This window comes from Dryobates pubescens, chromosome 8, assembly GCF_014839835.1.
Source record: "Dryobates pubescens isolate bDryPub1 chromosome 8, bDryPub1.pri, whole genome shotgun sequence".
NCBI classification, from domain to species: domain Eukaryota; kingdom Metazoa; phylum Chordata; class Aves; order Piciformes; family Picidae; genus Dryobates; species Dryobates pubescens.
Window position 1 is genome coordinate 32,830,946 of NC_071619.1, and position 14,172 is coordinate 32,845,117.

The 14,172-nt window shown below is 43.5% G+C and overlaps 1 protein-coding gene across 1 annotated transcript in view; it reads right to left on the reverse strand.

Annotated features, from left to right (window-relative positions):
* Nucleotides 1-14,172, reverse strand: part of ZPLD1 (zona pellucida like domain containing 1) — a 41,285-nt gene that overhangs the window by 25,258 nt on the left and 1,855 nt on the right. The window contains exon 2 of the mRNA XM_009896992.2: nt 5,636-5,749. Coding sequence (XP_009895294.1) covers nt 5,636-5,741 — 106 coding nt within the window. The 5' untranslated portion in view covers nt 5,742-5,749. The remainder of the gene's footprint in view (nt 1-5,635; nt 5,750-14,172) is intronic.

Sequence of the window (14,172 nt, forward strand, 5' to 3'; positions counted from 1 at the left end):
CTCCTTTTTGACAGGGAATTAAAATGCACAGTGTACATGAAAAAGAACTGTGTGTTTCCCATTTGAAGACAGATATAGAATGGAATGGAATGGAATGGAATGGAATGGAATGGAATGGAATGGAATGGAATGGAATGGAATAGAATAGAATAGAATAGAATAGAATAGAATAGAATAGAATAGAATAGAATAGAATAGAATAGAATAGACCAAACCAGACCAGTCCAGGTTGGAAAAGTCCTTTGAGATCATCAAGTCCAACCTGTCACCCAACACCATCTAATCAACTCAATCATGGCACCAAGTGCCTCATCCAGTCTCTTTCTAAAGACCTCCAGTGATGGTGACTCCACCACCTCCCTGGGCAGCACATTCCAATGGCCAATCTCTCTTGCTATGAAGAACTTCCTCCTAACACCCCGCCTAAACCTCCCCTGGTGCAGCTTGAGACTGTGTCCTCTTGTTCTGGTGCTGTTTGAGATGGCTTCATGCTCCAAAAAGCCCTATTCTAAAAGCCCAGCTTTATTGTAATACAGAATTAAAGCCTTTCTCTGCTTCTTCTCTTCTCTCTGAAGGACAGCAGGACTTTATTACCTCCTCTCTAGAACATGTCTGGATTTGGGGATATAAAATCACAGAATTTTCAACCTACCAAATATGGGGTATTTCCTTCATCCTTGCTGACTGTTGCATCCCTAGACCATAAAACAAAACTGCAAACTGCAGAAACAGCAGTCCCACCTGATTATTTATCATCCTGCTTATGCAGAACCATCCCTGTGCAAAAAGTCATCTAAGCAATGAATGACAAAACCACAAACAAATGAAAAATGGATGAGCTCCAAAGTTGCTTCAGGAAGGCTTAATTTCTCATCTTTGCTGAAGAGGACTTCTGTTCTACACAACATTTGAAGGGAAATAAAGCAGACAACTTCCAAATCCATGGCCTCTCTGGTATCTGCACCCCACAGACCTCAGCAAGAAAGTTCGTTCTTGCTCCATGCCTGGAATTTCAGATGACAATAATCAATGAAGAGTCCTTGTGTGGAACAAATATCAAATGGGAAGAAAGGATATACCAGTTTCTGTGAACAGTACCTCAGCCCAGAGAGGGGTTTATGTAAACTCTTCTCCTTTTCTACCTCTCTCACCACTCCACTTACACTTGAACTCTGGAGGCAGTGAGACCAGCACTCTCAAAGCTGCAGCATGAGTCAGGCACAGGGGAAGCAAGGACAGGAACAGTGAGCCTCCTATCCCTGTAGATGCTCTCTCACCTGTTTTCTGCAGTTCTTGAACCCACAGAAAGGAGCTCCAGCAGCCTCACTCAGCTCTACTAGCCTCAGCCCATTACAGAGCAGTTCCCTGTGCTTTCTAAAAATGGTACCTGTCGAATCTAATCATAGAATGCATCAGGTTGGAGGGGACACTCAAAAGTCATCTAGTCCAATACTCCTGAAGTGAACAGGGACATCTCCAACTGAATCAGGTTTCTCAGGGCCTCATCAAGCTTGACCTTCAGTGTCTCCAGGGATAGGGCCACAACCACCTGTTTGGGCAACCCATTCCAGTATTTCACCATTCTCATTGTAAAGAACTTCCTCTGTCTGCCCAACTTAAATCTACCCTGAACTATTTCCAAACCACTGCCCCTCATGCTGTCACCACAAGCCCTTCTAAACAGTCCTTTCCCAGCCTTTCTGTAGGTCCCCTTCAGGTCACTATAATGTCTCCACAGAGCCTTCTCTCCGCCAAGCTGCACAGATGCAACTCTTTCAGCCAGTCTTCATAGAAGAGGTGAACAAAGGCAGGATAAAATGGTTTTCTGGTTTTTACCTCTATCTCAAGTGCATGACTGACAAGAAGCATTATTTTTCTCCCTAGCTCTCAAAAGCCACACTAAGACTGTTGATTAAATTCCAGCTTTTGAGTCTTTACTACCTGAGAATGCAGAGAGTGAAAAGCAGGACTCTAGTCTCAGCTCCTACATGCAGCACAAGGTGATCTCTGTACTTGTAACCTAAAGAGATTTTCTCCTGAGTCAGATATATATAGACTAGAATAGAATAAACCAGGTTGGAAGAGACCCTCAAGATCATTGCATCCAGCCCATCATCCAACACCACCTAATCAACTAAACCATGCAACCAAGCACCCTATCAAGTCTCCTCCTAAACACCTCCAATGATGGTGACTCCACCACCTCCCCAGGTAGCCCATTCCAATGGCCAATCACTGTTTCTATGAAGAACTTCTTCCTAACATCCTGTCTGAACCTCCCCTGGTGCAGCTTGAGACTGTGTCCTGCTGTTCTGGTGCTGGTTGCCTGGGAGAAGAGACCAGCCCCAGCCTGTCTACAACCTCCCTTCAGGTAGTTGTAGAGAGCAGTAAGGTCTCCCCTGAACCTCCTCCTCTCCAGGCTAATCAACCCCAGCTCCCTCAGCCTCTCTTCATAGGGCTTGTGTTCCAAACCCCTCCCTGATATCTGGCAGGAATGGAATCTGATATGCCCCTTTTTTTTTACGAGGCAGAACTGCAAGAGGCCCCTAAATATCCACAATAAGAGCTGGAGTCAATTCATGGGTATCACATTGCAAATATAAAACCTTGGCACAGGCCTCATGAAAAAAAAATAAATGACCAGAGAAAAAATTTTAAAAGCAGAGAAAGAAGCATCTAAATTTCCCTTCAGCTGTTGCAATCCTCTCAAGAAGCCTGAAACAGAAAAACAATTACATGACAAACTACAAAAGGTGGATCCGAGGCAGGTGGGCACAATTCACCCACACAGTTTTCAGACCAGCCTGTAAAACCTTTACCTGAGAAAGGGAATATAGAAATAATTTGTGCAATACCCTATTAAACAGTGACTTTGTCAGAGATGGAGACAGCATAGTATAGTATCATAGTATCAGTCAGGGTTGGAAGGGACCACAAGGATCATCTAGTTCCAACCCCCCTGCCATGGGCAGGGACACTCCACACTAGATCAGTTCACAGTATCACTAAGGTTGGAAGAGACCTCGAGGATCATCGAGTCCAACCTGTCTCCACAGACCTCATGAATAAACCATGGCACCAAGTGCCACATCCAATCCCCTCTTGAACACCTCCAGGGATGGTGACTCCACCACTTCCCTGGGCAGCACATTCCAATGACAAACGACTCGCTCTGTGAAGAACTTTCTCCTCACCTCCAGCCTAAACTTCCCCTGGTGCAGCTTGAGACTGTGTCCCCTTGTTCTGGTGCTGGTTGCCTGGGAGAAAAGACCCAGGCTGGCCAGAGCCTCATCCAGCCTGCTCTTAAACACCTCCAGGGATGAGGCCTGAATCACCTCCCTGGATAACCTCTCATCTGACACCTCATGACTAATTAAGCCATGGCTTCAAGTGCCATGTCCAATCCCCTCTTGAATCCCTCCAGGAATGGTTGACGGGGTTCCCTGGATAACCCATTCCAGGGCTTCACCACTCTCATGGTGAAGAACTTCTTCCTCATGTCCAGCCTGAATCTCCCCACCTCCAGCTTCATTCCATTCCCCCTAGTCCTATCACTACCTGAGATCCTGAGAAGTCCCTCCCAAGCCTTCTTGTAGTCCCCTCAGATACTGGAAGGCCACAATTAGGTCACCTGGGAGCCTTCTCTTCTCCAGACTGAACAGCCCCAACTCTTTCAGCCTGTCAGGATGTTTGATCTCTGCATGCCTTATTGCTCTGCTTTTCATAGTTAAACCAATTAAGTGAAAAAAAAAAAAAAATCAAATTAAATCAAATTCAAGCCCACTGTTGTGTGTGGGTTTTTTTCCTGCCAACAAAGCACCTAGCAGTGTGGTGGAAACACAGGAGACAATAAACAGGCTGTCAGCTTTCTGCTGACTTAAGTTTAATAAAAGAGAGGATCCTTCCAGAAAAAAAAAAAAAAACCAAAATAATAAAAATCAAAACTATTATTATTATTTTTCAGAAAGCAACAACACTGAAAGGTATTACAGCATAATACTACACAAAGAGTTCATCACTACACTGTTCAATTCAATTGTTACCTCAAACACCAGATGTATTCACAGCCTTTATTATTATGATTATTATTCTGTTCAAGAAACAGCTGAGGAAGGAAGGGTAAGCAATGCAGCACAGAATAAAAGCATTTTTTAGCTGAATAAACCCTGATGCACATGTCACTAAGACTGAAATTTCATTTCTATTTCTCCTTGTATTAACAGCTCCAGAGAGCTGGTTTCTTGAGCGTGTCCAGAGAAGGGCAACGAGGCTGGGGAGAGGCCTTGAGCACAGCCCTACGAGGAGAGGCTGAGGGAGCTGGGGTTGTTTAGCCTGGAGAAGAGGAGGTTCAGAGGAGACCTCATTGCTCACTGCAACTACCTGAAGGGTGGTTGTAGCAGGTGGGGGTTGGTTTCTTCTCCCAGGCAACCAGCACCAGAACAAGAGGACACAGTCTCAAGCTGTGCCAGGGGAAGTTTAGGCTGGAGGTGAGGAGAAAGTTCTTCCCAGACAGAGTTGTTAGCCATTGGAATGTGCTGCCCAGGGAGGTGGTGGAGTCACCATCCTTGGAGGTGTTGAAGAGGGGATTGGACGTGCCACTTGGTGCCATGGTGTAGTCATGAGGTCTATGGTGACAGGTTGGACTTGATGATCTTGGAGGTCTCTTCCAACCTTGGTGATTCTGTGATTCTGTAATTCCCATTTTCTCACACAGGTATGGGTGTACATTGCATATGTGCCATTGCTTCACCTAAGCCAACCACTTAATGCTAAAGTCAGGCACTAAAATTTGCAATCAACTTCATTTTATTCAAAAATAGATATTTAGTCATTTCACTGAAAGAACATAATTACCCAGAGGAAATATGAAAGAAAACCCAGATAGTCGCTTCAGGGTCTTAAATCATAGAGTGACAGAATGTTTTGGATTGGAAGGGACCTTAAAGATCATCTAGTTTCAACTGCTCTGCCAACCTGGTCTTGAACACCTCCAGAGAGAGGGGCATCCACAACCACCCTGGGCAACCTGTTTCAATGTCTCACCACCTTCACCATCAAGAATTTCTTTCCAGTATCCATTCTAAACGTAGCCTGCTCAAGCTCAAATCAATTCCCTCTCATTCTGTCACTAGGAGTCCTTGTAAAAAGTCTCTCCCCAGCTTTCCTGCAGCCCCCTTCAGGTACTGCAAGGCTGCTATATGGTCTCCCTGGAGCTTTCTCTTCTCCAGGCTGAATAGACACTGCTCTTGCAGCCTGTCCCCATAGGAAAAGTGCTTAATTTCTATAGAGATCATTTACGACAACATGACCTCTGGTGAATTCTTTGGACAAGACAGAACCCTATCAAAAGCAGGTCAAACCACACTGATGTGAGGGGACTTGTATTTGTTGCTACCAGACTGAACTTGACCCACTGTGCAATTAAGGAGAAAGTAAAGTGCAAGAGTGGAGGAGTTTCATTGTCACTGAGATAGTTAATACTCAATGTGGAGTTCTAACCCCCAGGCTTCAGGCAGTTTTAAAGCTCTGTATTTAAAAACAAGCCCTGCTTTGAACCAAGACAATAAAGAAGCCATTAGAAAGAAAAAAAAAGAGAGAAAGGAAAGGGGGGGAAAAAAGTCTATTAAACACTTACCAGGAAACCTGCTATGGAGGTTAGCATCACAGTTGTAGCCATTGAACTGAGCAGTCACTGAGAACACTTTAATCGTCAGCAGGAGCAGTAACCATACCTGTTCCATTGCAAAACCTAGCAAAACATTAGGTGGTTATTACACACATCTGTTCATTGCATTAAAGATACTCAGTGCAGACATTTAACCACTCAGGAGGTGATGGTCTCCAGCAAAGGAATCAGGGATAAAGCTCAGAAGCTTATGGGAAAGAGGCCACAGGCAGCAGAGACCATTTCTCTACTTCTGAGTAATGTGTAATTTCTATTAACTTCTACAGCTTGCAACCATAACTTGTGGCAAAGAAGAGATACTCAAGGAGAACACAAAATATGATAGATTAAGATTGCTTAATTAGTTAGACTCCACTGACTTTTTTTTTTTTTTTTGACAATCCAGTGTCAAAACTTTGGGGAAGAAAACGTCTCTGAATTTCATTTTAGCCAAGTCCTTGAAAAGCACACAGACAAATGCCTTGCTAAACAATTCTCAGGGTCAAGATCCTAGCATAAAAATCCATCCATATCTTTTTGCCAAAAAATCTGTTCTTTGAAGCATGCATCCAGCTGCCTTCAGCATATGTACAGAGTTGGCAGGGAGGCTCACATCTACTTGAAATGTATCTGACAACCAGATCAGGGGATCGGAACACACAGATTTCTACAGTAGTAAGTAATTACTCCTCTTGGGTGGAAAACTCCAAGGTGTATTACTGGTGGTATTTAGCACAGCCAAAAAAATTATCTGATTCACCTCTTGTAAAAAAATTATCCCAAAATATTGAGATGTCATGCTCCTAGATAGTATCTCTGCTGATAAGGACCTCAAATCACAGAACAGTAGAAACATTTTCATTGGAAAAAGAGCTTTGAGGTCATTGAGTCCAACTGTTATCTAACTCTGTGAAAGTCTGATGCAAAACCATGTGCCTCAACACTGCATCTCTGAATCTTTTAAGCACCTCCAGGGATGGATATTCAGCTGCCTCCCTGAGGCAGCCTGTTCCAGGGTTTGAGAAACCTTTCAGTGAAGAAGTTTCTTATAATGTCCCAGACCTTGCAGCCTGAAAATTATAAACAGAGAAAACAAATAAGTGTTTTGAATCATAGAATGGTTTGGGTTAAAGAGAACTTTGCAGGCCATCTAGTCCACTCCCCTGCAGTCAGCAGGGACATTCTCAGCTGGAGCAGGTTGTTCAGAGCCCCCAGCAACCTGACCTGGAATGGTTCCAGGGATACAGTCATGATCTACATCCACCTAGAGAGGAATTGAGCAATTCTAGATTTAGGAGGTTTGGGTTTTCCAAGACTATAGCTATAGAGATGCTGACCACCTTTCTCCGGGTGGACATCAAAGAACATTTGCATATTCTATAGATGCAGTACACACCTAAATGCAACCATATCTGCAATGGCAAGTGACTGTCATGTACTGCTGAGAAGAGCTGGCAACAGCACTTGGAGAGAATGTGTGAGACAAGCCTTCACTCTTAACTGAATCTCTCGTGGCTACACAGCAGTCCAAGCTGAACTCTGCCCAAATTCATAGAATGGTTTGGGTTAGAACAGAACTTAAAGATCATCTAATTCCAAGCCCCCTGCCATGGGCACTGACAACATTCACTAGACCAGGTTGCCCAAAGCCTCATCCAGCCTGGCCTTGAACAGTTCCAGGGAGGGGCATCCACAACCAGTTCTCAAGCCAGAGTCATACAGTAGATTAGTATGCAATTTAAAACCTTGTCTTGAAAGATAGAACCATAAAGGACACTCCCAGGTGCTCTTGGTCAGCAAACAAAGCAACTACAACAGAACACAGAGCCAAACTCTACTAAAAAGTTAAAGGCATATCCAAATGTCTGGCCACTCATTCCTGTGTAATTCTGCTTTGAAGTAGATGGAATAAAAATGAATAATGCCAGCTTCCTGCTAAGCATGCAGGTATAACTTTTGTTCCAAAGGCAGTTTTGCTAGCAAGTTCTCCACAGCTTCCTCAAAGTGCAACAATACAATCTCCTTTAGAATCACAGAAGCATAGAATCAACAAGGTTGGAAAAGACCTCAGAGATCATCAAGTCCAACCTATCACCTAACACCTCATGACTAACTAAACCATGGCACCAAGTGCCACGTCCAATCCCCTCTTGAACCCCTCCAGGGACAGTGACTCCACCACTTCCCTGGGCAGCACATTCCTCCTCTTCTATGAGACTCCACCACTTCCGTGGGCAGCACATTACAATGGCCAATTACTCTTTCTGTGAAGAACTTTCTCCTCACCTCCAGCCTAAACTTTTATTTCAGGCGGCTACAAAACTCTAAATGAAAGCACTCCTTGACCCTCTCTACTCCTTTTCCATCAGATTCGTGTTGGGGTTGACCACACTTGCAGCAAAGGCTGATGAAAAATCATGAGATCCTAAGAAAGAAAAGCAAATGTCTAGCCAGGTTCCTCTGAAACCTCTGTATTGTCACCATCTCATGTTCTCCATTATTCTCAAACGGAGAAGCAAGGGGGTGTTTTGCTTGTTTAGAATGAGAATTCATACTTTGTTTTGAAAGAAATATTTATGCTCCTTGGGAAAACAGCCATTTCTCCACTCTGCTGGAGCTTTACCTCTGCTTGTGCAACAGTTACATCAATAAAGTGGCTATTACCAGTCTGTTGTACGGGAGCTTGTTTCTGATGTCTATTATAGTGGCCTAAATCAGGGGCAGTTTACCAACATGTAAACCTGACTTCAATTTTCTAACCATTTTTTGCTATCAAAAACCCCACATTTTGAAAAGAATGTAAGGACAGATGACATTGGCACAGTTGTAGCTATTAAGAGTAAAAGCAGAATTTAGAATAAATCCTGAAATTTTAATTATTCAACTTAACTCCTGCTGCTGTGTTTCAGAGGAAGGTGAGATGATTGTTCAGAGACAAAGCTGAATTAAGACATTAAGTATTTATAACCTCAGCTCTCTTTCTATATTCAGAACGAGGCAGATCTTAAGACAACCAATACTGTTCTACTCGCTTTCTGGCTATTGACTCATCTGCATTTGCATCAACATGCAGATCCACATCTCCAGCTGAGCTGACTACTGCTGATTTCAGTTAAGCTAGGAACAAGCCTTATTTTTCATTTCTCAAGGGAATTGCAGGTCTGGAAAGCACCTTGAGAGACCAACACAGCCTAGCAAGAATCAAAGCATCAGTTCCTGGTATATTAAAAAGAAGGCACTATGAAAGTACCATCCAGTGCAACCTGTTCTAGGTGAACCTACTCTGGCAGGGGGGTGGGACTATGTGATCTCCAGAATCAAATAGTTATAGAGCTGTTGAGGTTGGAAGAGGCCTTTGAGATCATGAAGTCCAAATGCTTGCCTAGAGCTCACAATCCTGCCACTACTGCTAAGCCACTACCACTAAACCATGTCCCTCAGCACCACATCCACACATCTTTTGAATACCTCCAGCCTGTTGCAATGAATGATAACCCTTTCTGTCCATTTTCCCTAATATCCATCCCCCACCATTCTGTGGTTCTTTGGAGTCCACAAATTCAAGTGGGAGGTATTTCTCTTTTTTTCTTCAGCCTTTTTTGAGCACTAAACCTTTGGTGCTCTCCCAACAAAGTGTTTCTTTGGTCTAACAGCAAATGTATTGAACACTTAGACATTGCAATAATCTCCCAGGGGAAGCAGTGGATTCCCCTACACTCGACAGTTTGAAGACTCAGCTTGACAGGATGCTGGGCCATATCAACCAGCACCAGAACAAGAGGACACAGTCTCTAACTGCACCAGGGGAAGTTTAGGCTTGAGGTGAGGAGAAAGTTCTTCACAGAGAGAGTTGTTAGCCATTGGAATGTGCTGCCCAGGGAGGTGGTGGAGTCACCATCCCCGGAGGTGTTCAAAAAGGGATTGGATGTGGCACTTGAAGCCATGGTTTAGTAGTCATGAGGTGTTGGGTGACAGGTTGGAGTTGATGACCTTTGAGGTCTTTTCCAACCTTATTGATTCTATGATTCTATGATCTCACTTCAACTCTACCTAGAAAGGTTTGACCAGATGATCCTTGGGGTCCCATCTAACCTGGCATTCTGAAATTGTATGTTATTTGGCTGTTACAGAAACTTTCATGATTCCAAAGGTGCCAACACATTCTGCAAGGGAAATGTGATCCTTTCTCTGAAACTCTTAACTGGCAAATGCATACCAGGTTTCACTGATGCAGAAGTCTCTTCTGTGTTCTTTAGACCACACCTCTAAATTTTTTTTCAGCTGAGCATCTACAAGGATCTCTGTGTTTACATGATTTACCAGGTTATGCTTATGGCAATCACAGTATAGTGAAATGCTGAAATCACCTCAAAAATTCCTCTCAGTCGCTTAAGTAATTCTACTACTCTTCCAAACAAGGCCTGGTATTTCATATTTAGCATTAATCTTTCCCTTGACTTGAGGGAGGAGGTAAAGACCCACGTGCAGGATTTCCAGTAATATGAAGTTTGCATGAAGTCTATCTCAAATATTACTAGAACAGAAGACCTTTAAAGGCCAGGTATAGGCAAAGGATCAGTCTGGGATTTAAAGACCTATCAAACATAATTAATTTCAGGGCCTGGTTCATGTAGATTTCTAAAACAATGAATTCAAATTAAAAAGTAGGCCAGCATATCCAAGTCTCAGCACAATAAAATTAAACTTCCAGAATGCTGAAACAGTCAGGGTTTGAATCTCTGCTGAATTGGAGCTGTCTACATGTTCAGCACCCAACTTCAGGTCTGGCTGCTGTGTGCTGCTTATCACTGAAGGCTGCAGAGGTTAAGAGTTGCAACGTGCAGCCCCCAATTTAATTGCTGGTGACTCCACCACCTCCCTGGGCAGCACATTCCAATGGCCAGTCACTCTTTCTGTGAAGAATTTCTTCCTAACATCCACCCTAAGCCTCCCCTGGCACAGCTTAAGACTGTGTCCTCTTGTTCTGGCTTTGGTTGCCTGGGAGAAGAGACCAACCCCCACCTGGCTACAACCTTCCTTCAGGTAGTTGGGGAGGTTGTAGACGGACCCATGCCAACACCATGAAGTTCAACAAGGCTAAATGCAAGCTCCTCCACTGGTTCAGGGCAATCCCAAGCACAAACATAGGCTGGGAGAAAAGTGGCTTGACATCAGTCCCAGGGAGAAGGGCTTAGGGGTGTCAGCTAATGAAAAACTCAACATGAGTTGGCAATGTGCACTTGCAGCCCAGAAGGCAACCATGTCCTGGGCTGCATCAAAAGAAGTGTGACCAGCAGGACAAGGAAGGTGATTCTCCCTGCTCTACTCTGCTCCCATGAGATCACGGCTGGAGTGCTGCATCCAGTCCTGGGGCCCCCATAGTAGGAGGGACATGGAACTGCTGGATGCAGGACAGAGGAGGTCCATGAAGATGATCAGAGGGCTGGAGCACCTGCCCTATGGGGACAGGCTGTGAGAGTTGGGGCTGTTCAGACTGTGTAAGAGCAGGCTCTGGGGAGACCTTTTGTGGCCTTCCAGTAGCTAAAGGGGGCCACAAGAAAGCTGGGGAGTGGCTTTTTACAAGAGCTTTTAGTGATAGGATGAGGGAGAATGGATTTAAGCTTGAGGAGGTGGAGATTTAGAAATATTAGGAGGAAATTGTTTACAGTGAGGGTGTTGGGACACTGTTTGCCTGGGTTGGTCATAGCTGCCATTTTCCTGGAGGTCTTCAAGGCCAGGTCTGATGAGGCCTTGAATAAGCTGGTCTAGTGGAAAGTGTTCCTGCTCATGGTGGGGGGCGTGGAACTAGATGATTTTCAAGGTCCTTTCCAACCCAAACCATTCTATTAATCTATGAATCTCCTGACACAATAGTTCCTTACTGTTCTGGTGTACATTCATCTCACTGCCACACTTGCTTCTGCATCTGCACTCAAGTGGGGAATAACTGTGAAGGATGTGACCTGTACCTCTCTACCTCAAGTCCTTCAGTGGAACTTTCTCTTTCAGCTTGTACACTGCATTGACATTAATTTCACATTTTCACTACTGCCTTCCACTTCATCTTTACCCTGACTTTTCTGATGCAGATGAAATTCCTAGGACTTGGATCTTAAATGTGTTTTGAGGACAAGCCTACAAAACAGTGATAGCTGCTATTTATTTTTTATTTCAAGGGGATTATTACAGAAAAATGCTGCCTAAGATGTGAAGAACTTTAAGTCACATTTCAACTGTAAAATTTCCATCTGCTTGTGGATAATTCTTAGTGCTGAGGCTTTGAAACACAGCATTTATTTTCTCCCAGATCTCTCTGATTTCAGACTCCATAGTGCCATTTCGTGCAACTGGATGAGGGCATTGAGTCCATCATCAGTAAATTTGCAGATGACACCACGTTGGGGGCAGGTGTTGATCTGCTGGAGGGTGGAGGGGCTTTGCAGAGGGACCTTCACAGGCTGGACAGATGGGCAGAATCCAAGGGCATGAGACTGAACACATCCAAGTACCGGGTTCTGCACACTGGCCACAGCAACCCCGTGCAGTGCTACAGGCTGGGGTCAGAGTGGCTGGAGAGCAGCCAGGCAGAGAGGGTCCCAGGGGGTACTGGTTGATAGTAGGCTGAACATGAGCCAAGAGCAACCAGCATCAGAACAAGAGGACACAGTCTCAAGCTGTGGCAGGGGAAGTTTAGGCTTGATGTGAGGAGAAAGTTCTTCCCAGAGAGAGTCATTCACCATTGGAATGTGCTGCCGAGGGAGGTGGTGGAGTCACCATCCCTGGAGGTGTTCAAGAGGGGATTGGACATGGCACTTGGTGCCCTGGTTTAGTTAGCAATGAGGTGACAGGTTGGACTTGATGATCTTTGAGGTCTTTTCCAACCTTGTTGATTCTATGATTCTCCTTCATCCACTAGTGGTTTGGATTGGAAGGGACCCTAAAGATGATCTTGTTAAATATTAAATAGTAACATAACGAAGTACTAATAGTCTTCATATACACCACCTTCCCTCACCCCATTCCATATCATTTTTACTGTGGTGGTGCTTAGTCATGGAACACTTGCATGTCATCTGAAGTATTGCCAAAATACCTGGACTGGTGTCCCACAAAGATCACTTCAATAGGACATATAGACCTTTCTTTATTCATTTCCACAGAATATATTGCCAATATTCTTCCAGGCATTAATTTCATCAAGCTAAGGAAATGCTAGCATTTTGCACATCATGCCTAGCCTACAACGCAATGAAAGTACCTAAATATGTATCTAATAAACTAGAATTGTATAGCTGATACCTGAAATTATGTTTCTGGCTCCATGGTTCACTGACACCTCAATAAAAGCACAAATGAGCTTAAAGTTCCAGGTCTAAAATTGCACAAAATTACATCCCCTGAGCCTCGCAGGAAAGAAGTAGTTTTATTCTGTGCCTCCAACCTGCATGAATTAACCACTGTTTCCAGCGGGATATTCATGCAGATACGGAGCGCAGAACGAAGTCAGCAAGAGCAGATTCGAGGGGGAAACAGGTCCAAGCTAAGTGATTTATAGTCAAAACTTTTGGACCTGAATTAAAGAATTTTGGATAAATTCTTTCATACTTTTCACATTGTCTATTTCATCTGGAAAAAGAAAAAGAAAGAAAAAATGGCATCAACAAGAGACCTGAGAAAAAAGAAAGGAAATTCAGTGTAAGGTTTGGAGAGTACTGCAGCGCTCTGAAAGATCGTTTGAGCCCAAATGGGGACGTTCATGACAAAAGAATAAGAATAAAACCAACAACAACAAAATTAAACAAACTCCCACAAAACCAAAACCAAACACCCAAGCCCAAAACAAACAAAATAAACCCCCACAACCCCTTCTTAATCATTAAAATCCATCAAATTTGGCTTTTTTGTGCTTAGCTTAACATCATTTTGATCTCAGGTGCTAGAAGTTGCATTCTTTGGTGTGACTTGGGGTATCCAAAATGAAATGCCTACTGAACCTACTGAAATCAGGTAGATTTCTTCTTAAAACCACTGCACACCTGACTCACAGCATAAAACTGATGTGAGTTGGTCTTGTAAGTAACAATAGTGGATTTATTAAGAAAATTAACTTTTATTAATAAAAATAACTTAAAAGTCACTGCACATTTGATTCACATTGCAAAACTACTGTGAGTCAGTTTTACACTTAACAAAACTGATGTGAGTTGAGTTTGTAGATAATAATTGTGGATCAAGTCATACATAATAACTGTGGATGTAAGTCATTTCGGGTTTCTCACTTCAGATCCAAACTGTTATAACTAAATATTATATTTTTAGGGTTTTTGCTTATTTAACTGTTAAAACTGCCCTATTACAAAAAATACAACCACAAAACCCCACAAACAAACCAAAAAGTACCATCAGGTACTATACATTAATTAGGTCCCTTCCAACCCAAACTGTTCTACGATTCTATGACCCAGAAGCACCTCTAGCGAACACTGCAATGGCGGTTTTAAAACGCA